The following is a 26,900-nucleotide window of genomic DNA, read 5'->3' as shown; positions in this document are numbered from 1 at the left end:
TACCCTTTTTGACCCTTCCCCAAGTTTTGTTAGTATGATCTATGACTTAATGAAATCATTGTATCGGTTCTCGCAAGGATCGAGTGTAAATTAAGTCGTCGATGGAGAAACTAGTTAAGTTAACGAGTTAGAGTTGACCACGATCAACGTCAGGTTAGGATGACCCCGTGTCAATGTTTTGGAAGTTCCAACAAGTTAATATGATGATTTTGAACTTGTCCAAAAGTTTTGGTAAGGTTTGGATGGGTTTGGGTTTTATCGTGCTCATATTCAATGTTTTGGTTGTAGGTCTTTGGATAGAAAGGGATCCATATTGATCAATCGACCTTTGTTTTGTGTAAGGATTGAACCATTAGATTTGTATTGTAATTACGAAGCTATAGCAAAAAGAATCATCGCGTTTCGCCTCCGTATGAGGAAGTTATGACCATTTTGTGCGGACTGTTCCAGCAGGTCTGCTGTAGCTGACTCAAGGCCGCCATAACGAGACTGCCGCAGTGACCGACGGGGGCAGAAAACCCTATTTTTATATTCTAACTCCGAACCATTACCCACAAGACCCCAAAGTCAGTTTTCAAGAGAGAAAGAGGCAAACTTCATTCCATTCATTGGTGAAAGCATTTTGAAGGTTAAGTCCCCACCTCTATTTGTTCCTTTTTTCTTTCTTCTTCAAGTTCCATGATTAGTTTAAGGTCCATAAATGGTGGGTGAAAATCCTAGAACCCTACAATTAGTAAACCCTTAAATAATTGATGGGTTGTTGATTTTGTTGTTGATTAATCATCTAGGAGTATAGATTATCACTTTCTACTTTCTTGTGGTTGAAATTGCATGTTGAGACTTAGGGTTATAATAAAAATAGAAACTTTGTCCTAAAATCTATTTGAAAGGGTAAAATTGATTAGAAACCCATGAACTGAAGGTTAATGATTGTAGAGCTAAGTTATGATAAACTCACCATTAAAGGATGGTTTTATCCATTGAAAAGGGTAGAAGTAAGTGGGTCTTCTTCCTTAAATTGTTGTCCTTGTTTAAATACATGATTTGTTGCTTACTTAGCATTCTATTGTTAGACTTTGACCGTTATAAGGTGCTTCAGAAACAGAAAGGTCGTGTGGAGTAGTTTGTGGCTCTTGTTCTGCAATCGAGATTGGGTACGATTTACTTAAGTTAGACTTTGATTAGCGAAACATATGTATTGTGTAGAATTGACGGGAGAAAGCATGATTAGGTCTTCAAACATGGTGTTTTGCTTGGATATTAGCTAGATTGGTATGACTTCTAATTTTGTGGGCTCGTCGCCATTGCTTTATGTCGTTGCCATTACTTTATGTACTGAAATATGAGGTGTAGTTGTATTCATACTGTGGTGATTCGGGATGGATTTCTATTAAGTTGATTGTTATTGATGGTGGCATGTTGCACTGTCATTATGATTAGACTTGTCACCTAAATTATTGTGCTGTAATACGTGTTGCACTCAATTCTCTCTTATTGTGAAACATATCATCGAAGAAAGGAAGGATCATGAGTTTAGACATGGATTGTGATATATACTTATGATAATACTCATATGAAATCTTGATTATGATTTACTATTGACAACGATATCGTGCATGGCCTACATTCTCATCCATACGCATATTAATATTGGATTATGACTTGGTGTTGATGATGTCATATGAGAAAATGGAGCACCTTGGTGATACAAGATTTAGTTGGGAGGTATACGTGTTATGTTGGGAAGTAAAGAGGGACATAGACCCTTTTGTTGGTGGAGATGGTTGGTATGATCCATTTCATGGTTGAGCTGATTTATCTAAGTCTTGATATGACTTGTGGTTTGTGACTTGTACCTTCATTGTTATTTTGTTTGCATTGTTTTACCCTGTTTACACTCATTTATGCATTCATACGTGATGCAAAGTGATGTGAAATTAATGAAGAAGTTAATATAATCTTCTTGTTGAACTTGTGATACTATTGATATATACTACTTGATAATCGATCATTGAAAGTGATGTAATATATATATATATATATATATATATATATATATATATATATATATGAAAAGACACATTTTATAGATTATGGGCACATTTGACAGAGGGTGAGGATATGACCTAGATTATGGGCACGTTTGATAAGGGGTGAGGATGTGACCTAGATTATGGGCTCGTGATCCGAGGTCAGTTTCGGAGCGAGTGGTACATGGACATCATAGGTTCCCTACAGGTCATAGCTATTGGAAAAAAACACCAATTAGCATGTATGTACAGTTAGAGTGATTGGCTTGTGCATTGCATTGCACATCATTATATTTTATTCTGTATTATTATATGCTCGTTTGGTTCTGATTTTGGTATGGATGTTGAATGCCTATTGTGATATAAATATGACCATTGACTGAGTTAAATTGTGTATTAGTGACTCTACCTAGAGATAGAACTTGGACTTATGGTTATCAGGTGATATTATTGAGACTTGACAGACTTGTGGTTTAGAAGTTTCATCTTAGGCTGTGACTCTATGGGATATTTTGTGACTTGGATTTGAGTATTAAGTGCCTATCTGTTTATCTTGTTGATTTTATGCTTATATACGTGAACTAATCTTAGTCGGCCTATGATGCTTACTGGTTTGTACTGATACTACCTTGTTGCACCCTTTTTGAGTGCAGATTGTGTTATAGAGATTTCATCCAGACCACATCTCTAGCTTAAAGCTAGTTTGCTCAATCAGATCCGAGGGTGAGCTTCTACCCATGTCATGCCACCTGAAGATCTCTCTTTCCAAATGTCTACTTTAAATTCCAGACATTATTTATTATTATATTTGACATATATTTCATTCTTTAGACATTGTTGGTTAGAGTCTATGTACGATGACTTTCAGATATTGGGGGTGTAATAGTTAGACTTCCGCACTTATATCATTTATTATTTATGACTTGGTAGACTATTTATTCATTCACATATTCATTTATTGTTTAAGTATAAGTGATTAAAGAAGTTGAAATTGGCTAGTAACTAATGGGTTAACGGGTAAGGATTCGCCTACTAGTGATAATAAGGTAGGTGCCTGCACAATCAGTAAATTGGGTCATTGTCACGACCCGGCTAGGGGCTGCGACGGGTACCCGGGGCTAACCACCGAGCACCGCTCTTCTTAATACTCAATTACTCATTAAATACTTCTTTCAGAATTTATAGACGAAACATGTGAAAATCATACTTTACAAGAAACATACTTGCTTTACATACATTTGCCATACGGCTATCAAGATAGTATATACATATAGTAATATCTTGTGGAACCATCTAACCCACACTGCGCATCTACGAGCCTCTACTGACGTGCTATACAATGGACGGAACAAGACTCCGTCATGCCCCAAAATGGATATATATATATATGTACGTATACACAAAAGAAATCACAAGCACCTCCGAACAATGGAGTGCTCTCAACAGCTGACTGCCCCTATGGCTCTGGATCTAGCTCGTCTCCCTGTCTACCTGTGGGCATGAACACAGCGTCCAAAGAAAAGGACGTCAGTACGAACATTGTACTGAGTATAAGAGGCATAAATAATGAAGAGAGAAACAATAACAACCTAATGAACATCAAAGTGAACATGTGAAGCTGAATCATAATCATAGGAAGGATGATGTATGTTGTCTTACTCATACTCTTTATCATATCATGTATACATATCATGCAAGCTACCCGTCCATGTCGGAACGGTGTGATCACCAATAATATAAGCCCGCGTCCAGGCCTTCCGCGTCCGGGGTACCATCTCATGCCGCCGACTAGTGGTGTCTGCCCATGCCCGAGAGGGTCATGGTGTATCCGTGTAGCCGCCCGCCGAAGCGGTGTCTGCCCGGCCAACTAGGCGCGGTGTAAATGCAATCATGACATGCTTAACATAAAATACTTATCATCATATACTTTTAAAAACATGCTTATCTTATCATAATACATGCGTGAGCTCATGATCATTTGTACTCTACCGGGGTGACGTAAGGTCGTGATCCCCCGATCTCTTTATGGAGCAATTTCTGACATTCTGCCTCACCTCGAAGGAATTAGTACATGAGGTGAGTGTAGACAATGAGGACATAATCATCGCTTTAGCATTATCATATCATATCTATTAGCTCATGGAAAGAAGGGGATTTTATGCTATGGGATTCATGCCATTTGAAGAAAAGGACTAGCCTCACATACCTTGGTCGCTTAGCTAGAATACCGTTCACTTGCTCTGCTGCAATATCGCGTCGTTACCTTCATAAGGGAATTCGAATTATCGTTAGTTAGTGGGCTATAAGAACGCGTCGCTATTTTATAAAGAAAATTGGGCAGCACTTCCTTTGTTTATTCTACTTTTCCCATCGTCTATATCAATTCCCAGCATTCACAATAATACCCACAACATTACCACCAACAACCATCATTCATATAGACTCATCACATTTCACCATTTTCCTCCAATTTTTCCATAATTTCCTACCTAGCTTATCATCGTGTTTTCACACCTTTAATACTTATTTCATGGTAAAATCATCATTTCTAGCATATTCATAACCTTAACACTTCAACTTATATGATTCAATTCCATCATCACTCAATGGTGGCACTATTCACCCATTTTTCTATGTCTTTCTACAATTCAAGCTTTTCCTATGTTTCTAACACTTAAATAACTTAATAAGGTCATGAAACATACCTTGGATGGTGATTGAACAACCCTTGAGTTGAAATGCTTCGCTCCAACAAAACCCTAGGTCCTCCTTCTAGGAATTTCTTGACTCAAATAATCCTTTTTGATGTGTTCTTGCACTAGGTTATGGTGAATTGATGAATTTGATCTTAGATTTCTACTTGTGTTCTTGGTTTGGGAGAGTGTAGAATATTCTAGAGAGAGAGAGGATCGTGTAGTAGAAAGTGGGAATGAAGAAAATGAGACTTGGATCATATTTTATAAAATTCAACTTCAATCCCGATGTCATTATACGGTTCGTTATACGGTCCGTATAAATTTATACGGTCCGTATAACTGGCCGTAAAATGGACCCAGAGATCACCCCTTTCTGTAACCATTTGACGATCCATTTGACGGGCCGTATAATCGTTATACGGTCCGTATAATGCACCGTAAAATCGACCTTCTTTCAACCTCATTCTGTGACACTTTGATGATTCATTTTACGGACCGTCAAACCGTTATACGGTCCGTATAGTACACCATAAAACTCACCCTTCATCCAGCCTCTTCTGTGACACTTCTACGGTCCGTATAATGGACCGTAAAACACTTTTACGGTCCGTATAATGGACCGTATACTCCCAGTTCACTGAAGCTTATTTTCTTGACTTGGTCTCATTTCCGATCCTTATGGAACCTTCGTAAAAGTTGTTCAACTCCTCGATACCAATCTACGGGACCTTATTACTTGCCTTCAAAATGCCACACACATATGTTATCCTTATTAGCCTATTTTGCACATGCTAACGGAAAATTTCCGGGGTGTAACAGTTATGACATATACTCATGATACTTTGAAGATGTTTAACATGGAGAAAGTCAACTTTGAATCTTTTTGAAGAGAAACTGAAGCTGACTAAAGACAACGCCCACAATTTTGTCGATGCTACATACTTCAGGAAATTGTTCGAGAGTCTGAGGTGGTTGACTTCTACAAGATATGATATTGTTAATGGCACGCTCAAGTTTGAAGATCTTGGTTTAAGGGAGGCTATGCCTAAAATAAACCATGAATAAGAAACTTAATTTGTTTAGGATTTAGTTTATTTAATTTGTGTCTAGTTAGGATTTATTTATCAAATCCATATTGGAATAGGTTTTTCTAGTCCTAGTCTATGTTGGTTTTCCAGTATTATAAATAGGGATGCTTTGACACATTTTCATTGTAGTGACATTCGAGAGTTTTGAGATATAAGTAAAGTCTTCTACCTTCTCTCTCTAGTTTGATAAATTTCTTCTACAAAGCCATTGTTGGATCTTTAACTAGTACTTATATTATTCCTTTGAGTATTTTTATTTCTTTCAATCCTTAAATGCAGTGTAATTAGTAGGGATGTATAAAGGAAACCGACAACCCGCATCAAACTGATAATCCGAACAAAACCCGACTAGTGATTTGGTTTGACTCGGTTTGGTTTAAAAAGAAAAACCTGACCACTCTTGTTTTGGTTTGCTTTTAACTAAAAAAGTCAAACCGAATCAAACCTGACCATGGGTCCCTTGCAGGTCATGACTACTGAGCTAAGACATCAGCTAGCATATATGTCCAGCGACTGAGGTTATTGTGGTAAATTTATTTCCGTTGTGACTTACGTGATTGTGATGCTTTACATCTTGGTGATTTGATTGTGATTGTTCTTGATTGACTTGCTGTGATTTATTGATATTCATGACTATTGACTGACTTGTTTTATTCTATCAATTTTACGAAATATGCGTGATACTAATCTTAGTCGGCCTATGATATCTACCGGTACATAGTGTTTGTATTGATACTACCTTGCTGCATTCTTTGAGTGCAGATTTTGATATAGAGATTGTTGCTCGTCCTCACATCTAGCGTGGAGGATATTTGTTGACAGATTTTAGGGTGAGCTTCTTCCCATGCCAGGCCGCCCGAAGATCTTCTTCCTATGATGTCTTTTTGTACTCTGGACATTATGGATTACTAAATTGTTAGACTTCAGATTCTTACACATGTTTTTAGCTTAGAGTCCTGTACGATGATTTTCGGATTTTGGGGATTATAATAGTTAGAACTTCCACACTTATTTCAGTATTTATGGCATGATTTACTTGTTCTTTTGTTGTTAAATGAGTAATAATCGTTTAGTTTGGTTAATATAAAACCGGATTGAATGGATAGGTGTCTTGTATGTTGGTTCGCCCACTAGGTTTTAAATGGGTGCCAGTCATGGCGGGTTGGATCGTGACACGAACCTTGAGGACAACGTTCTTATTGGGGCCGAATGTATTGTTATGAATAGGCTTGGACTGGTGTTGGCGAAGCAACCCAATATCAGATTAAGTGGCTATGTTTGGGATCCGAGTTAATAAATAGCGGTTTGTGAGAGCAAAACGGGACTATGCTTAGTATGAAGAAAATGTTTATTCCTCTCATCCCCTTTCTCAAAGTCTAACTTTTCATCCCCATTCTTATCTCTATCCTTAGTTGCTTCATTTTAGTATTTTCCATTGTTATTCGATAGTTTGAGTATTATAATTGTAATTTGGCTATCAGATTATATATACTTTTGTTGAGAATTCTAGTTCGTTACACAATTATTGAAGTTTTCTCCCAGCAATAATGTATATTACATGTATAGAACGTATATCATCATATATCGTATGCATATTTTAATGAATTACCACTAATATATATAACAGCCTAGGGAAGCAGGAGATTGTCGACATGCCTACTTGCCTGCAAAGGGTGTTTTAGGTATTTTATTACTTTTTGTGCTTTAAGGCTATTGTATTTAGCTGCTTTATACGTGTACATTTTCTCCTGTTAGACAAAAAATCCAACTACTCTGTAACATTTATGACCCTGTTGTCCCCTCAAAAGATGCATACTTTGCCTAAACCATGTGGGCCCATTTTACTCTATCCTGTCGTGACAGCATTCACAGCCTTTTCATTTAATATTTGTAGTATCTCCCGTATTATTATTACACATTGTTGTTACTCGTCTATCCCATATTAATTGTCCATATTATTATAAATATTCGTCCTAAAATATTTGTCCATTCATAAAATTAAAATAGAATTAATTAATGAATCCCTACTTTGCTCTTAGTATTAATTATTTTTTAAAGTAACTATATTGATTAGAGTATTACAATTAATTGAAGAGAGATAATGTTAATTTGCTAAAAATACATTTTTATTTATGAATTCTTAAAGGGCGTGTAAAGAGTAGAGTGGACGAGTAATATGGGATGGAGGGGGTAATATTTACATGGAAGCAACAAAGTTTGAAATGATTATTTGCTTGATTTTTTTTATTGACGTGGATTGGTTCTATTGAATGGACTATTTTTTTTTTGGCAATTAACAGTCATTTTATTAATTACCAAGTGCAAGAATCGAAAAACCAGAGCCAAGCCACCAGTTTGCTCTCTAAATACTACCTACAGAACAATGAAACCAAAAAAAACTCCTACAAACCAAATATCCTCTACAATTCCCTTACAAACTCAAATAACTTCCTATTCTTCCTTACTCTAGTGCGTAATATAGTTTGAATACTATGTATTAACTTGGTTGCAGTTGTCATCTTGCTGTTGAACACCCTTGCATTTCTTTCTCCCCACACTTCATAAATCACTACTGTAAAACTAGCCTTAAGCAATATTCCCTAAGAAGCTTTTGTCTTCCTAGTCTGCTGCACCCATCTCCTCCATTCCTGATCCCATGGTAAGATAAGTCTGTGCCATTTCATCCATACCAGTATCTGCCTCCAAACCTCATAAGAATAAGCACACTCAAACAGTAAATGATGTTGGGTTTCAGGCTGGTCACCACATAGACCACAAGTACCATTAATAGGCAGTCCGCATTTCAACAAAACATCCTTTGTTTTCAGTATAGCATGCAAACTAAGCCACAAAATGGAAATATGTTTGGGACAAGCTGCATTGTGATATATTAAATCCCTCCGGGGCACGACTGGAAGTTTACCTCTGAGTTGTTTATAGGCAGCCTTGATCTGAAATTTTCCTTGCTTGAGTATCTTGGTCTCTACTTCCAGTGTATTCTAGAATTTCCTCATATGGAACAATTTCCTGAACATCCAGGAAGCTTGTTTAGGCACCTCCATAGTAAGCCAATGCTGGTTCTTGATATAGTAAGAATGACTCCAAGCAATCCATAATGTCTTCTTTTGTAAACTAAGAGCCCATAGCAGTTTGCATATAGCTGCTTGATTCCACAACTTCAAATTAATCATATTTACCCACCTGCATCCTTTGGCATACAAACTTTCTCCCAAGCCACCAAGGCTTTTTTTGACATTGTTGCTTCCCCTGTCCACAAGTATGTTCGACAAGCAGCTTCAATGAGCTTGATCACCTTCTGAGGTAGTAGAAACATTTGAGACCAATATGCTTGACTGCCTACCAAAACTGATCTAACCGATTGTTGCCTACCAGCATACGGCAGTCCCCTAGCCATCCAGGATGTAATTCTTGCAGTAATCTTATCTACAAGTGGTCTACATTGAGCACAGATAGTTTCTTATTCGATAAAGGTACCCCTAGATACTTGAAAGGCAATACCCCCAGCTCATATCCCATACATTGCAGAATACCCTCTGTTGTATCATTATCAACTTCACCAAAGTAGATATGGCTTTTGCTTAGGTTTGCTTTCAATCTAGATGCATTAGAGAAATGTTGAACTTGTCTCCTAACAACTTTCCCCTCTAGTGAACATCAAAAGGTCATATGCAAAGCACAAATGGGTGATTCCCAGTTTCTTGCACCTTGGATGAAAATTAAATCCAGGTTTCTCCCTTTGTATTGAGGCACCTACTGAGATATTCCATTGCCATAACAAACGGGTAAGGGGATAGAGGGTCCCCTTGCCTTAGCCCTCTCTTGGCCTAGATAGAATCAATTAGCACTCCATTAATCTGGAAACTATAGCTGACAGTGGTAACACATAGCATAATCCTAGTGATCATTCTGCTAGAAAAACCCAATTCCCTCAATACCTATTGCAGGAAACACCATTCCAAAGATACATATGCTTTCTGAATATCTACCTTAATCATACATCTTGGAGATAACTACTTCCTTGTGTATTCCTTTACTAGTTCATGACTCAACAGTATGTTGTCAGATATTACTCTACCAGGATAAATGCAGACTGATTAGCACCCACAATCCCATCAATGGTTGCTCTAACCCTGTTAGAGATGATCTTAGATATTATCTTATAGATAGTGGAGCAGCAAGAAATAGGTCTAAAGTCCTTAACTTTCTCATGTTGTGGAATTTTTGGCACTAAGGTAACCACAGTGGCATTTGCAGCTCTCAATATAATGTCTCTCTAGAAGAACTCCTAGACTGCTTGGCCGACATCTGCATGTATAACATTCCAAGCTTTCTTAAAAAACAGATTATTAAACCCATCAATCCCAGGTGAACAGACTATTTATATATTCAAAATTGAATATTTGCATTCCCAACTTCAAAGGTATGTACTATTGAAAGAACTTTCATGTACAATTGCTTAAAATAAGATTAACAATATGGCAGGTAAAATATAATTAGAGTATTAAATCGAGTCTCTCAAGAAAGACCACTTAATAACTTCATCAATATTTACCTATCAATTTAAGTATACAGTTGCAATTAAGTAGGAGTTGGCCATGAAAATCAAATATGTTTTACTTTTTTTTGAAATATTGGAGTTGGAGTTGTGTTTGGTTATAATTTTTGTGAAGAATATTTGATTGTTTGAATGTACTAAAAGTAAAAAAAAGTGAAAACAGGATTTTAGGTATTTTTCCAAATTCAATTTTCATGATCAAATAAAGTGAGAAAATTTTGGGGAATTTGAACTCTGAATTTGAACCATCTAGACACTTGCAATTAACAAAAAATAAAAAATGTGTACAATACAATAGCGGGTGACAAAATGACCAATTACACGAGGACATGTGACAGATGGTCCTAAAAAATATTAAAAGAAGAATTGAGTAAAAAAATAAAATTTAACTTACACCCTAACCTAATCTAATCAGTCGTCACCACCCCTTCCATCAGCCGCTACATCACTGTCGTCGCCTCCTTGGCTGACCGTAGCATATTTCTTCCTCACTTCCATTTTATGTTCCCTTTACGTCTTCTTTCCCATTGCAGATCTATCTTTTTTGTTTCAAATATATTTTTTTTTCTTGTATCAGATATGTTTTTTTGTTTGTTTCAGATTTAGTTTTGTTGGGAAGACGAGAGGGGGAGGTGCTATTGGCTGGATTTGATTCGCTGGTGGGGATTCTGGTGTTTGACATGATGATGAGGGCCAAGAAAGAGGGTTCACGGCCGAGAAAGATGGTTCACGGCAGTTTAAGATGGAGATCATGTGAAGTAGATGAAAAAAAAAGGGTCACAGTGCGCCAAAGACGATAGTGGTGGTGGACGGAGTTTTGATGATGGTTCTCTGTTTTGAGCGTGAGTCCTCCGTCAGAAATACGACCTACTTCTATCAAGAAGACGACCCCGGTCACCTTTTTTTTTTTTTTTTTTTTTAATTTTTGGCCGTGTATCCCTCTAATGCTCCTATCAATTTTCCCTATAACTAATTCCTCCATTTTTCTGGCAAAGAAGGTGGCGGAAAGAGTTGCAAAAAAAAAAAAAAAAAAAAAAAAAGAAAAATTGGCCAAAAAAACCTCTCCCGCGTCTGTTTGTGTGCATTTTATCATGTCAACAAAAAGTGTCTAAGTGGTTTAAATCTGAAATGATATAGGTGTTCAATAGGTACAAGTCTGAATTGAAGTGTCTAATGGAATATGTGGACAACTTTAGGGGCTCCTGATAACTTAAGCCTACTATGATATATTCTTTGGTCAACTTCATCTCAAGAATCATCTCCACCACATTTATCAAAAAAAAAAAAAAAGAAAAAAAAAAAACAAACAAAAACTAGAAGTCTGACATTCACAAACACACGACAATGTATATCACGCATGTACCTCATGTATGTCATTGAAAATCACACTGTTTTCATGTATATTCACTGATTACATGATATACATGAGATACAAAGCATTATACATGGATATATAGAGAATACGCACAGATAGAATTGTTTTCAACCTCGAGTTTTCAATATGAAAATCTGCTCAAAATGCCTCAAATCATCTCCAAACCACTCCAAAATTGATATTCAAGCTCCATATGTTTTCAATAGAGCCCCTAAAAATTGTCATCAAGTATTACATCCTCGCTCAGTATCTAAGTTGGGAATAAGGGATGGTCAGAAGGTTGTAAAGACATGTAATACCTAAGTCTTATGTTTATGAGGTTGTAGTCCATTTATAAGAGAATAAAGGTCGTTTGGAACAGGTTGGAAATGTTTAGGAGAAGAATACAACCATAGTCGCACATGACATAACATAAATTGAGCTATGATCTGTATATAATTTAAAGCCTTGAAGGTTAGTTTTCGATGCTTCAAACTGTTTTTATTCTTACAAGACATTATGGGTGTTTTACTGAAGGATTTCATGTTAGAAAAATAGGGACGGCCGAGGTGGCTGTTGCATGGCGTTGGGCGGTAGAAAAATGGTATAAAATGAATGGAAATAAAGAAGATTAGTTCCAGAGGATCAAGTGCAAGGCGTCTCTCCCAACCACAAAATGACCTTCTCCAGTACCCAAGATGAGTTCTTAATGCTATTAAACTATTACTCCCAAACAAAAATTCTGTCACAAATGCAATTTGTAACTATTATATTCAAGATTCTGAGAAGTTCATATTAGTCTCTTTTTTATTTGAGTATGAGTTCTGTTTATGTTGTTTAGGTCCCTAGGTTATCTTACGTATTCATTTCCAAGTCCCTCATGTTGTTAGAGGTGGACACTTTTATGTTTTTATTGGCTGTCTTTATTATTAAAGTGTACGTTGCAATGCTTTTTGTGCATATATGAAATCAAGAATATTCTGTCTCCTCTTTTTTTCTTCCTCTTGTTACAGATTCCAACAAGATTTCATCTTGAATCAATAGATTTTCATCAAGAATTCAGAACAAGGTCTTCTCTCCAAAGCTAGGGTTTCGCAATCAAGATAAACTTTATAACCCGCTTTTAGCTAACTCTGAAGGAGCAATCCCCGTTATGGCTATTATGGAGATAAGTAGTAGAACTTATGGCCATCATGAATATCTGTATCGGAATCAGGAACGTATATGTTCGTAGACAATATTCATAAGAAAGATCCTATTTTTTTGTAAACAAAGATTATACTGCTTCAGACAACAAAATCACGTTTACTTGGAAGATTGGGTAAGAAAACCCCTATAATATTTCACACTAGAAGGAACCAATTGTAAATAAGCCCTTCATGGTACGTAATTGCTACGTGAACTGACGTCAACTTGCACATGTTAGATCTAAAAACAGATCACTCAAACTCTAATCTTGATTAATAGAAAAGTTCAGATTTCTTGCTCCCTTGTGTCACTAAAGGATCTTGTGCAACGTAATTATTCATAAAAAGTATAAGGATTCAACCCAAGGTACCACTGAAAATTATTACAAAACTAGAGTCCGTGCATAAATGGATAAAAGCACAACAATACACGAATCTTATAAATTAAGAACAAAAATGAAACTTTCTCTATACAAAAAAAATATACTTTAACTTCCATCCAGGGTATATTTGAAAGTCATAACACCCTTCTAATATTGAAAAGCGAAAATAATGTTTTTGTTATAAAATGAAGCTAAAAGAGTAATAATATTAAAGGATGAAAACTATAAATATAGAGTGACAAAGAGGAGAGATTTTATTATTCTTCCAAAATGTGTTTCAAGTACATTACATATGAAGACTTATGCCTCTATTTATAGTGCTACATATGCATTCAATATATGAGATAATGGAAGAACCATTAATATGGTGGACGATAATGGAAGAACCATTAATATGGTGGAAGATAATGGAAGAGGCATTATATTTGTGTAGTGGACATTCATTCTATATTTCATAACACTCCCCCTTGGATGTTCATAGATGATGTGTATCGTTAAAAACCTTATTAGGAAAAACTCTGTGGGAAAAAGCCTCAATGAAGGAAAAAGAGTACACATATCTAGTAATACGCTTTGAGAGCTGCCTCATTAAAAACCTTACCAAGAAAACCCAATGGGACAAAACTTGGTTAAGAAAAAAAGAGTACAACGCGTATTTCACTCCCCCTGACGAAGACCAATATTCAGATGTCGGAGTCTTTGCATTCCAATCTTGAATATCATCTTCTCAAGAGTTGAAGTTGGCAAAGATTTGGTGAACAAATCTGCAGGATTGTCACTTGAACGAATTTGTTGCACATCAATATCACATTTCTTCTGGAGATCATGTGTGAAAAATAACTTTGGTGAAATGTGCTTCGTTCTATCTCCTTTTGTAAATCCTCCTTTTAATTGAGCTATGCATGCAGCATTATCTTCATATAATACTGTGGGTAATTTTGTATCACACTTAAAGCCATATCTTTCTCTGATGAAATGTATCACTGATCTCAACCACACACATTCTCTACTTACTTCATGAATAGCTATTATCTCAGCATGATTCGAAGAAGTAGCAACAATGGACTGCTTTGTGGATCGCCATGATATAGCAGTACCTCCGCATGTAAACAGATAGCCTGTTTGAGATCGAGCTTTATGTGGATCAGATAAATAACCTGCATCTACATAACCAACAAGATCTGTACTACCTTTGTTAGTATAAAACAAACCCATATCGCTAGTTCCCTTCATATATGGCAATATATGCTTAACTCCGTTCCAATGTCTTCGTGTAGAAGAAGAGTTATATCTTGCTAGCAAATTAACAGAGAAGAGCTATATCTTGCTACCAAATTAACAGAGAACGCTATGTCAGGTCTTGTAGCGTTAGCAAGATACATAAGTGCACCAATTGCACTAAGATATGGTACTTCAGGACCAAGAAGCTCTTCATTTTCTTCTTGAGGTCGGAACGGATCTTTACTCACTTCAAGTGAGCGAACAATCATTGGAGTACTAAAAGGATGCGCATTGTCCATGTAAAATCGTTTTAAAACCTTTTCGGTATAAGCAGATTGATAGATAAAGATCCCATCTGTTAAATGTTCAATCTGCAAACCAAGACAAAGTTTTGCTTTTCCCAGATCTTTCATCTCAAATTCTTTCTTTAAATATTCAATCGCCTTTTGGAGCTCTTCTGGAGTTCCAATTAGGTTTATGTCATCAACATAAACAGCGATTATAACGAACTCTGATTTTGTTTTCTTAATAAAAACACATGGACAAATGGCATCATTTATATAACCTTCTTTTACCAAGTATTCACTGAGGCGATTGTACCACATGCGCCTGATTGTTTTAGACCATACAACGATCTTTGTAATCTGATTGAATACATCTCCCAAGACTTTGAGTTAATTGCTTCAGGCATTTTAAATCCTTCAGGAATTTTCATATAGACTTCATTATCAAGTGAGCCATAAAGGTAAGCTGTAACCACATCCATCAGATGTATTTCAAGGTTTTCATGTACAGCTAAACTGATGAGATATCGAAATGTTATGCCATCCATAACGGGTGAATATGTTTCTTCATAGTCGATACCGGGTCGTTGAGAGAATCCTTGTGCAACAAGGCGTGCCTTGTATCTCACAATTTCATTTCTCTCATTCCTTTTTCGCACAAAAACCCATTTATGGCCAATTGGTTTTACACCATTAGGCGTTTGGACTACAGGTCCCAAAACCTCACGTTTGGCAAGTGAATTCAATTCTGATTGAACTGCCTCTTGCCATTTTGGCCAATCATATCTTCGTCGACATTCTTCGACAGATTGGGGTTCCTGATCGTCAATGTCTTTCATAATATTTAGTGCAACATTATATGCAAAAACATTATCCACCATAATCTTTAATCGATTCAAATTTATCCCATCACCAGAAGAACTCAATGATAGTTCTTTATTTACTTGAGTCTCGAGTTCCCTAATATCTTCAGGAGTATCAGGATTAGTCAGATCTTGAATATCTTCATGATATTCTTTCATAGTGTCATTTTGATCATTTTTCGTGTTTCTTTTTCTAGGATTTTTATCCTTAGAACCCAATGGCCTACCACGCTTCAGGCATGCATGAGATTCAGAGGCTATGACACTAGTAGATTTTCCCTTTGGGACATCAATTCGGATAGGCACATTCTCTGCAGGGATATGTGACTTAGTTATCCTTTTCAAATCAGTAAAGGCGTCTGGCATTTGATTTGCAATTTTTTGCAAGTGAATGATCTTCTGGATCTCCTGTTCACATATGGGGGCACGTGGATCAAAATGAGATAGTGATGGAACTTTCCACACAATTTCTCTTTTGATTTCTTTTCTCTCTCCCCCTAATTGTGAAAATTTTGTTTCATCAAATCGACAATCTGCAAATCGGGCAGTGAATAAATCTCCCGTCAATGGCTCAAGATAGCGAATAATAGAGGGTGATTCAAACCCAACATATATACCTAACCTTCTTTGGGGGCCCATCTTAGTACGTTGTGGTGGTGCTACAGGCACATATACAGCACAGCCAAAGATTCGGAGATGAGCAATATTTGGTTCATGACCAAATACTAATTGTGACGGGGAGTATTTATTATAATGAGTCGGTCTGAGACGAATAAGAGATGTTGCATGTAAGATAGCATGTCCCTAGACGGTAGTGGGCAACCGTGTTTTCATAAGTAGTGGTCTTGCTATCAATTGTAGTCGTTTAATAAATGACTCAGCAAGGCCATTTTGGGTATGAACATGTGCTACAGGATGTTCAACTTTTATCCCTACTGATAAACAATAATCATCAAAAGATTGAGACGTAAATTCTCCGGCATTATCAAGGCGTATAGCCTTAATGGGATAATCCGGACACTGTGCCCTTAAGCGTATTATTTGTGCCAATAATTTCGCAAACGCCAGGTTTCGAGACGATAGGAGGCACACATGAGACCATCTTGAAGATGCGTCTATTAGGACCATAAAATATCTGAATGACCCACAAGGTGGATGAATAGGTCCACATATATCCCCATGTATACGTTCTAGAAAAGCAGGGGATTCAATGTCAACTTTCATTGGTGATGGATTAGCTATCAACTTACCCTGATAACAAGCAGCACATGAAAATTCACCACTTTCAAGAATCTTCAGGTTCTTAAGTGGATGCCCATTTGAATTTTCAATAATTCGTCTCATCATTATTGATCCAGGGTGACCTATTCGGTCATGCCAAAGCACAAAAGTACTTGAATCATTAAACTTCTGGTTTACGATCGAGTGTGCTTCAATTGTACTAATTTTTGCATAATACAGACCAGAAGACAAAGTTGGCAATTTCTCCAAAACATATTTCTGGCCGGAGACATTCTTTGTAATGGCAAGATATTCATCATTTATTTCGTTTAATGTCTCAGCGTGATATCCATTACGGCGGATATCTTTGAAACTTAACAAGTTTCTTGGGGATTTAGAAGAGAATAATGCATCTTCTATAGCAAGTTTCGTCCCCTTAGTCAGAAATATAGTAGCTCTTCCGGAGCCTTCAATCAATTTCGAATTGCCAGAAATTGTATTAATATTTCCCCTTTTTCTACGCAAGTGAGAAAAGTATTTCTCATCTTTGAATATGGCATGTGTTGTTCCACTATCAATCACACAAATATCTTCATGATTGGTCATTGATCCAAATAAAATTTGAGGAATTTCCATAGATTCTTCAAAATGAAATAATAGATAAAGTGAATACCGAAGTAGATATTATGATTAGGCAAAGCATTACACACATTTTATTTACATAAACATGGAAACATAACCACATACAAATGACACGTATGAAATATCTAAGTTTTTACAGATCCATCACCGATCAAATGATCTATTTTTCCTTCAGGGAGTTCAAAGAAATCTGCCACATCTAGATGCATGGGCTCAACATTATCTTCAGAAATAAAATTTGCTTGGGCATCCTTTTCTGCCCTTTTGAGAGAGGCTTGATACAGCATAATTAGGTGCTTTGGCGTACGACAGGTATGTGACCAGTGCCCCTTTCCTCCACATCGGAAGCATTTATTTTCTGAATTTTTCTTTTGCCCAGTTTCATACTTTTCATCCTTCCTTTTACACTGCTGGTGGTGAAGGGTATTATTTGGTGCAAAACGAGAATCATGATTAAAATTTCTTCCTTGACCACGGCCACGACCACGACTGGGGCCACGACCTCTTCCACACCTAGAATGGCGAAAATTTGCCTCATTCACTTCAGGGAATGGGGCAGTACCAGTGGGTCGGCTTTCATGATTTTTCATTAATAATTCATTATGTTGTTCAGCCACTAGAAGATGTGCGATTAGATCAGAATATTTCTTGAACTTCATTTCTCGGTATTGCTGCTGCAGGAGCATACTCGAGGCAGGAAAAGTGGAGAATGTTTTCTCCAGCATATCATGATCAGTGATATTTTCACCACATAATTTCAACTGAGAAATAATTTTAAACATGACAGAATTATATGCTTTAATAGATTTAAAATCTTGTAGCCTTAAATGGAGTCAATCAAAACGTGCTTGTGAAAGTATGACCATCTTCAGGTGGTCATATCTATCTTTTAAATTATTCCACAGAGTAAGAGGATCTTTAACAGTGAGATATTCCATTTTCAAGTCCTCATCAAGGTGATGGCGAAGGAATATCATTGTCTTGGCACGGTCTTGGTTTGATGCCTCATTTTTATCTTTGATGGTGTCTGCCAGACCCATCGCATTAAGATGAATTTCGGCATCAAGAATCCAAGACATATAGCTATTGCCGGATATATCTAAGACTACAAATTCACGTTTAGTAAGATTTGTCATTAGTAAAGGGAAATAGAAAGTCAATACCTTCGAGGCTTTTAAAGTATTTGCTCGGAACGGCAGAGTCTCGTGCTGATAACGTGTTATAAAATGAAGCTAAAAGAGTAATAATATTAAAGGATGAAAACTATAAACATAGAGTGACAAAGAGGAGAGATTTTATTATTCTTCCAAAATGTGTTTCAAGTACATTACATATGAAGACTTATGCCTCTATTTATAGTGCTACATATGCATTCAATATATGAGATAATGGAAGAACCATTAATATGGTGGAAGATAATGAAAGAGGCATTATATTTGTGTAGTGGACATCCATTCTATATTTCATAACAGTTTTCATATATAACAGATATTAATCATTGTCATCATACCGAACTCTACACTCAGCCATTGACTGCAAAAACTAGCCCATTCAAGATGTCCCTTCAGGGAAATCCCGTTTCTTTTTCGTTTTTACCAAAAGAGTATGCACGGATTAGCACAAGCATTGCCCTATACAACAATTATAAGAGCTGAAATTCAAATTCAAGAACACAGAAACAATGTGGTTTGTCAGTTGAAATTCGTATTGTAATCTGGGAAGCTACAGATGCACAGATTTAAGAATAGACCATTGCCTCTTTAAGCTATCGATTTTTTCTTTTGCCTTGACCAACAGTATTTTGGTGTCTTCAATCTTACCTGTTTTTTCTTCTGCTGAAGACATAATGTCGTTAGCCTTTACAGATAATTCGTGTCTTTTCTCCAGAATTTCAGCCTTCCTCTTCCTAAGGAACATAAGCATAGTTTCCATTTCTTTCTCTTCAGCCTCTTCTTGATCATACTTCAACTTCAATTCCAAGTCAGTGTTCCTAAAGTCAGCTAAAGTTTTTCTGTCCTTCTCAAGATCAGTGAAGAAGTCTTGGCAACTAGACTCGGTCTGGCTTGAGTCCCTCAGATCTTGAACCATCGAAGGGAATATATGTTTGATCTTTACCAACAGCCTGGCTTGTTCGTCAGTGAATGACGAGAGATTCTCGTTCAGTAAGTTAATCGCATCCTTCAATGCCTTTTCATTAGCTGGGTCCACCAACATCTTCAATGGTCCTCCAACAAAATGTCTGACTATTTCCTTTGCAGACTCCACATTAGAAATTGGTGTACCTGATAGTGAAAGAAAAAGTTCCTCCGGGATAGACTTGAGGAATGATTCTACTTTGTTGAAAGTTGAGTTCACATCTTGAATTATTGGAGTTTGATTTTGATTAGGTACAGATGTGCTTTCCTCGGGTCGATCCTGCTTAATGCACAGGTAGAGAAGAAGATAAATCAAGGATAACCATATTAAAGAAGCTGTCAGGATAACTTTACTACCTCTTCCAAAGAAAGAAAATGACTGCAAACAGGACTTCGACAATCAGCTTGAGGGGTGGTGGCATATTCTTTAGAAGAAAATATTTTCCTTATGGCTGGTGCGATGTCCTCTAGCCGTCCCAGAATGTCCGAAGATGCTGGAGGAGTTGGTTGCAGCATGGCCTGAACAGAAAAGACAGACTGTTACACATCTAAAGATCAATTCAGGAAAACCATATTAAAGGAGTTGTCAGGATGACTTTACTACATTTTTTGCAGAAAGAAGACTTGAAACAGGACTCGGACAATCAGCTTGAGCAGTTCTAACCAGCTCATTGTCCATAGCAGAAGATATTTTCCTTCTGGCTGGTGCCATGTTCTCTGACTGTCCGACAACATCCGAGGATACTGGTGGAGTTGCTTGTGGCTTGGCCTAAAAAGGAGAAGATAGACTGTAACACATCTAGAGATAAATCCAGGAAAACCATACCCCAGATCCAAAATCAGGATTCATTCTTTTGGTTATCAAAAGAAGGTCAGCATAACTTTACTACCTTGTTTGCAGAAAAAAGATGACTTGAAACAGGACTTCAACAATCAGCTTGAGCGGTCCTAACCAGCTCATCTTCAACAGAAGAACATATTTTCCTTCCGGCTGGTGCCATGTCCTCTAACTGTCTCACAGAGTCCGAGGATGTTGACGGACTTAACTGTCGCACGGCCTAAGAAGGAGATAAAGATTGTAGCACATCTAAAGATAAATCCAGGAAAACCATACTAAGAAGCTGCCAGGATAACTCTACTACCTTTTCTGCAGAAAGAAGATCATTTGAAACAAGACTTCGACAATCAGCTTGAGCGGTCCTAACCAGTTCATCTTCGATAGCAGAACATATTTTCCTTCCAGCTGGTGCCATGTCCTCTGACTGTCCCACAGTGTCCGAGGATGTTGACGAAGTTGCTTGTAGCATGGCCTAAGAAGGAGAAGATATGGATTGTAGCACATCTAAAGATAAATCTAGGAAAACCATGTAAAAGAAGCAGATGAATCAATTGATTGATTGCTACAATTTAGTTCACAAATATTGCTTTCTTTTTCTTGTTTGGATATGTAGTTCATGAAGTCTTGAACTTCAGTTAGATCAGGTATCTCACCTAGCAAAGACTGGTCTTCGTTGAGCTTAGATATGTCCTCAGCCATTTGTAATTCCCTTTTATCCTGGGCAGCATGCTTTCTTTTCAATTTTTTCTATTCTTGAAAGTTGTTCAGGTGTCAGGTTTATTCCTTGTGTATGTGTCAGCACATTCACCTTGAAATTCATTTGATAATAGATAAATAAAAAGATGCAGCCTAACAATATAATAAGGACAAACATTGTTCACCATTAATATCCTGTCTAGAGTACTACATAGGAGTATCAGAAGGCACTCTTCAAACAGAGATCAAACATCTCTTTTGGGGAGTGCAACAGAATTTATGACCATCCATTATCCAAATCTCTAGCATATATCCAACCAAATTAGAGAACATAAAGTCACTTCAGTTTATGGGATACATTTCAGGATGTTCATTTTCTTTTTTGATGGGAAAGCAGTTTTTCCAACTTGACTTGTTTTATCATTAGCTTGAATAAAGTCAAAGTTATAGAGTCCCTTGCAATAACTGCAAAGCATGCGTATGTCCACATGTTCAAGAAACTTCTTAACTGGCATTAGCCAGAGTCAATAGAGAAGAAAAATATGGCCAAAGAACATAAAATAACTAAGTATACCGAATCAGACATATCAAAATGCAGCTTAGTCACAGAGTCCCCACGCCCCAGCTCCTGGGGAACTCCATAAGCAATATATGTTTTTGGTCCCGTGTCAGGCATCAAAGACCCTGGTGGCAGTTTGACAGCAAGATGTAGATAGCCACTTTGAGGATGTGTGTACTCCTTAAAGGGCAAGCTGCAAACAAACTCAGCAGAATGACGAGGTAACCGCTCATCCAAAAAATCAGATGAGGGATAGTCTTTCAACTTCAAAATCTGGGGCCAGCCAGCACTATCAAGTCGACCTTCCATGTATCCCTTAAAAAATTGGTGCATGTTAACTTCTACCTGCAGTAATCAAAGAAATAGCAAAATGTTTTATATGGGTATCACTTAACAGCAAATAAATTGTACTTAAGAAGGCTAAAAGGGCCAGAAGCTTTTGTGAAACACTGCACTTCACAGGCTCAATTATAGCTCAAGTAACACTGCTACTTGGTCCGAAATTGCTGAGGTTGCAGCTAGCTGTGCACTTCATTAGCGAAAAATACTAAACACAAATAGATGCTTCCCTTTATGCTAGCTCAAATCCCATTTGAGTTGACCTAGTTAATATTCATAGAGTCATCAACTTAATTCTTCATATCGCGAGCTACGTTAATTATTTTTTAGCACTTTTTAACTAAAGAATTGAGCGGTTAGTGGTGCTTCTCATGAAGTTTCAAAATGAAAATAAAGTTAATCAAGTCATGCTTAACTGTACTAAGCAATAAATAATGGGTTAAAAGTAGTCTATCAATTTACTGGACTCAAGAAAAACTATATCTGATGAAAGAGTAAGATAGTCATGCAGAATAAATAGAATTACCTACTGCATTAAACACCTAATGAATTAAATAGTATTTCATTAGTTCAAAAAAAAAATGAATAAAAAGCAAAATGAATTATCCATCATAAAAGGAAGCACCAAGAGTAAATTGCTGCTAGTATGACAACACCAAAATGGATGCTTGAAAATCCCACCCTGGAGAGATAAAGTAGAGCCTTTAAATTCCCTTTTTTTTTTTTTTCTTTTTTTTTTTTTTTTGTTTGAATGGTATTGCCATTAAATTCCTCTGAGCTAAAAATCATAGTGTTAAGATTACAATCATCGGAATAAACTTTGTATCATGCATTACGTGCTTAGAATTTGATCTAAGCTGTAAATTGACTTGTATTTCGACTTGCAATCCAGTTATATTGTCATCCAACCAGAGCTGACACAACAAAGATGTTGAGATTCTTCAATAGTGTAATGCAACTAGAGTAGGACAATTTTAACTAAGATGATTTACTGTCTAGCTAAACTTCAAGCAAGGAAAACCATAAATCGATGACTCAGAAAGTACACCTGAAACAGTAAATAGAGATAGTAATAACAATAGGCATAGAGTTACACCTTCCAACCCCAGAATTTTGCTTCATGCATCATTGGCAAGGACTAAACTTACCTCACACCAATCAAGGCAATTGATAGCGCTGACATCCAAATGAAGCGGCTGGTTTAAACTCTTTATCTGGCGACACGCTCGCCACATAACCATGGGCTCCCAGCTCAACCCTGTCGTAGTCTCAAGCACATTGCCGACAATCGGAGGCTCACCTTTCAGCCAATGACACTGGAAATGCTTCAGATCCTCCCGCTGAAGATCTTTAGCTGCTGGACAGTATAAATAATTGCCATCAGAATCTTCACGATATGCTGCTTTGCGCAATTTACTTTTCTGCATATCATTTTCATCCACTGTTTTTCTACATAAGCATGATCCTTGAGGCATTTCATGCATGTGTTTGGAAATATCGTCAGCCTTTTCCAACAACTCAGAGACCATATATTTTGACTTTAATAATGTCAGGCACTTCAGCTCTAAAATTCCCTTAACACAGCCACCAAAATTCTCTGGTGGACAAGGAATGCTACCATCTTCATGGGATTTCCATTCACCAGCAGGGCAACCAGAACTCTCTGAGCGAACCCCTCCATTATCCCCAGGTTCCATTCCAAACGCAAACTTGGCATTTCCCACAGCATCATTGTCAACCATCTACTTGGAAAACCTAGGCCTTCTTGAAGTTGTAGTTCTGGTATCTGATCCAGTATCACCATGCAAACAAGCATCCCCGTAGTCAGTGAATTTCATGATGACTTCTTCTTCACCTCCCTTAAAGTGCCCATCTCTAAGCTCCCGGCAACAAGTAAGGCAGAGATTATAGGAACAGCTGGAACAATTTCTGTGAAAATCAAAAATGGATATTTTGCAGTTGTTGCTGCACAAAACATTGCTCAATTCAGTTTATTTGAACATCATTCCAAAAGATTGACATGGAAAGAAGAGGTCTTTCGTGCTTACCAGTACATTCGCTCATTCCTCCAGCACTTTTCCTTTTGAAGCTTTAACTCTGATACGGGTACTCCTGCCCAAATAAACCATAGAAGGCAGCTGAAGATGAGTTACGCATTTGCGTTACGCATTCTGTTTTTCTTGGAGGAAGTTAGCATCTATCTACCTACTACACAAAACTATTTTTTCATATCTAGGAAATACCAAGTATATGTTACAACATTCTCTATTTAACATTTCAGATCCTTTCAAACTCAACCCTGACCAAATATATGGCAGAGAAGGGCTATTTATTATGTTATCTAGCTGTGCAATGAGATATCACCAAACAGAATCTTAAATGCATACTTACGATTGCCTAAATGAAAAGCATATGGCATATCAAATGAAAAACATATAGAACTGTTATGCTATCCAATCTTTAAGCAAGATAATAGAACCTTGAATCTTAGCTTCACTCTCCATCTCCATCACTTGCTCTGCATTGAATCTTCTCAAAAAAGGCAGAAGCTTTTGCACGATAAAAATGGAATATTGAACCTTTTCTTCTTTGCCAATCTCAAATTTTAAGTTCATCAAAGCCTGGAAGAAATTTCAATAAGAGGGTATTATATGTAATGTTAACTTGCAAAATCTGACTGTAACTTAAAATATGTGGAGTAGCAAAAGAAACCAACCCTTATTGCCCCATCCAACCGCAAGCATGCTTTGCAATTACAGTTTAGACGACAAACAGGACAGGACGTTTCAAAGTCCTACTCAAGCATCCCAGGGTACCTATTATTAGTCATAAAGGGAAAAGGGCACTCATGAGAAAAAACAAAAGAAAACTACATGAATGAATAATAATTGGTGTTGGAGTCGACAATATTAAGCAATATATAAAGCTTCAAGCTGTTAAAATGCTCATCATGCTTAGGATCTTATCAGTTGTCAAAATAAACAATATCTCATCAAGAGACAAACTGCTCAAATAAACACATAAGGAGCAGAGTATCGTTTCTACACAAGTTCAACTTACAATTAAAAGCTCAGACAGTTACTCGCGTAAACAAATACAGCCAATAATATAAGTTAGTAAAAGTTTTCAGTACCATGTGGTCATGCAAGGAACACAGTATCGCTTTGTTTTACAGTTGGTGCACCTAACAACCCTTCCTTTGTCATTCCTCTGGCATTGATGACACATATTGGACCCAATCTCACCCCAGCCATGTTTTTAATTCAAAACCAAGATAATACTCCAGACAAATAAAATAAAAGGGAAATTCACGCTCTATGTCTATTTTTGAAAATATTTAAGCCATGTAGCCCATACTTTGAGTTTGTTACCCGATTTAGCTCATATGTGTGTATAAACACCTTTTATACACTATTATACACTTTATACAAGGTTGATACATTATGTATAATGTCCCCCCCAAAAATCCCAACCGACCCCTCACAACCCCCTCCCCACCCACAACAACAACATACTCAGTGAAATCCCACAATGTGGGGTCTGGGGAGGGTAGCTTACCCCTACCTTGGAAGGTAGGGATGCTGTTTCCGAAAGACCCTCGGCTCAAGACAAAACATGACGAAAAATGTCAGATAAGGGCAAGCAGTTCTAAGCAGTATAAAAATGAAACTAGCAAAAGCGAAAAAGATATGCTTTTTATAATATTGTATATTGGGCTACGTGGCGTAATAATTTTCAAAAGTTGTATATTTTTTAAACGTTTCATCATTTTTCAAGTCTACGCATTTAGAGATTTTTTTACATTCTCATCTATCCTCTTTCTGTTTCGGGGCTGTGATGCATTATCTTGCACTATCTCTTTTTCCTTTTCCTTTGCAGAATCTCCACCATTCTCCACAATGGCGTCTTTCGACCTCTCTCTTCTGTGGCTTTTACTTACAGATTCAACATTTTCTCTTGTGTTCTTCTTACCTTGACCACCACTTGTTTTCTTACTTGTATGGCGGTCTTCTTCATCCCAGGCAGCCATTTTCGGAAGATTTTCACATAACTTCACTCTAGCTCTCTTACTCGGTTTTGATGCACTATCTTCCATAGCTTTTTCTTCCTTATCACTTTCAACAACTTCTCTTGTGTTCTTGCCAAGCGTCTTCCTTTGACCCCTTCTTTTCTTACTTGTACTGTGGTATTCTTCATCCCTGACAGCCATTTCCTGGGTATATTCACTTAACTTGTCTCTAGCCCGCTTACTACGGACACGGCGCATTTTGACCAATTTCTCCTCTTTCGCTTCCACCATTCTCTCCTAGACTAACGGGCGTTTTGTGTTGGAATCAAGAGAATCGACAAGGGTAGGGCTTAAGGAAATGCAGAAATGGAGGGAAGTTTGTTCCCGCCTATTCTTAGGAAACAAGTAGGATCGGTGCTAACATGCGCTCTCGGTGCCCACGGCCAATTACCGATCGCATGATTTGTTAGCTTCGGAGCACTGCCTTTTTCTGGGTTGTGGCATGAAACTATTGTTCATAATTCAAAAACTAATTTTGTAATAATCTGCACCAAAAAGGCCAACAGATACTGCTAACTTGGCTTATTTTAGGTGTGCTTTTAAGTCAAAAATGGTTTTTTAAGCATTTTTATAGTGTTTGGGTGAGATAAAAAAATATTTTTAAGTCAAGATAACAAAAATTAGCTAAAAGTCAAAAATTAGAATTTCTAAATTATACTCCTTCCGGATCAAAAAAAGAGTTCACTTAGCAAATCAAGAAAAAATTAACTTTACTTTTT

General features: G+C 37.1%; 1 protein-coding gene, 1 long non-coding RNA gene and 1 pseudogene across 4 annotated transcripts; all 3 read right to left on the bottom strand.

Moving 5' to 3' along the window:
- Positions 1–8,030: 8,030 nt before the first annotated feature.
- On the bottom strand, positions 8,031–11,612 carry LOC132635871 (uncharacterized). Of its 2 annotated transcripts, none has more exons than XR_009580788.1 (2): positions 10,785–11,612; positions 8,031–10,140 (listed from the first exon to the last, which is right to left on the bottom strand). It is a non-coding gene; the product is annotated as an uncharacterized LOC132635871 (long non-coding RNA). The 2 variants fall into 2 exon arrangements; XR_009580787.1 differs by having other exon boundaries at positions 10,793–11,612.
- A 7,233-nt stretch (positions 11,613–18,845) lies between these two features.
- Positions 18,846–20,987, bottom strand: LOC132635870 (uncharacterized). 2 transcript variants are annotated; one of them, XM_060352455.1, is made up of 5 exons: positions 20,823–20,987; positions 20,571–20,738; positions 20,345–20,449; positions 20,038–20,199; positions 18,846–19,960 (listed from the first exon to the last, which is right to left on the bottom strand). In XM_060352455.1, the coding sequence occupies exons 3-5, from the start codon at positions 20,390–20,392 to the stop codon at positions 19,268–19,270; spliced, it is 903 nt and encodes a 300-aa protein (XP_060208438.1). In that variant the 5' UTR covers positions 20,393–20,449; positions 20,571–20,738; positions 20,823–20,987; the 3' UTR covers positions 18,846–19,267. The 2 variants fall into 2 exon arrangements, with proteins under 2 accessions (XP_060208438.1, XP_060208437.1); XM_060352454.1 differs by having other exon boundaries at positions 18,854–19,960; positions 20,285–20,449.
- LOC132637414 (lysine-specific demethylase JMJ25-like) lies at positions 20,607–26,706 on the bottom strand (annotated as a pseudogene).
- Positions 26,707–26,900: the final 194 nt, after the last annotated feature.

The sequence above is a fragment of the Lycium barbarum genome, chromosome 4 (assembly GCF_019175385.1).
Source record: "Lycium barbarum isolate Lr01 chromosome 4, ASM1917538v2, whole genome shotgun sequence".
Lineage (NCBI taxonomy): Eukaryota > Viridiplantae > Streptophyta > Magnoliopsida > Solanales > Solanaceae > Lycium > Lycium barbarum.
The sequence above is the reverse complement of the archived record's forward strand: the minus strand, read 5'-3'. Positions and strand labels throughout refer to the sequence as shown.

Bases quoted from the DNA above. Each gene is read 5' to 3' on its own strand.
- LOC132635870 (XM_060352454.1), bottom strand. From the start codon at position 20,392: ATGGCACCAGCCAGAAGGAAAATATCTTCTGCTATGGACAATGAGCTG. The intron at 20,200-20,284 runs GTAGTAAAGTCA...TTTTCTGTTCAG, and splicing joins GTCTTCTTTCTGCAAAAAAT to GCCATGCTGCAACCAACTCC. The intron at 19,961-20,037 runs GTAGTAAAGTTA...TGCATTAAGCAG, and splicing joins ATTTTCTTTCTTTGGAAGAG to GATCGACCCGAGGAAAGCAC.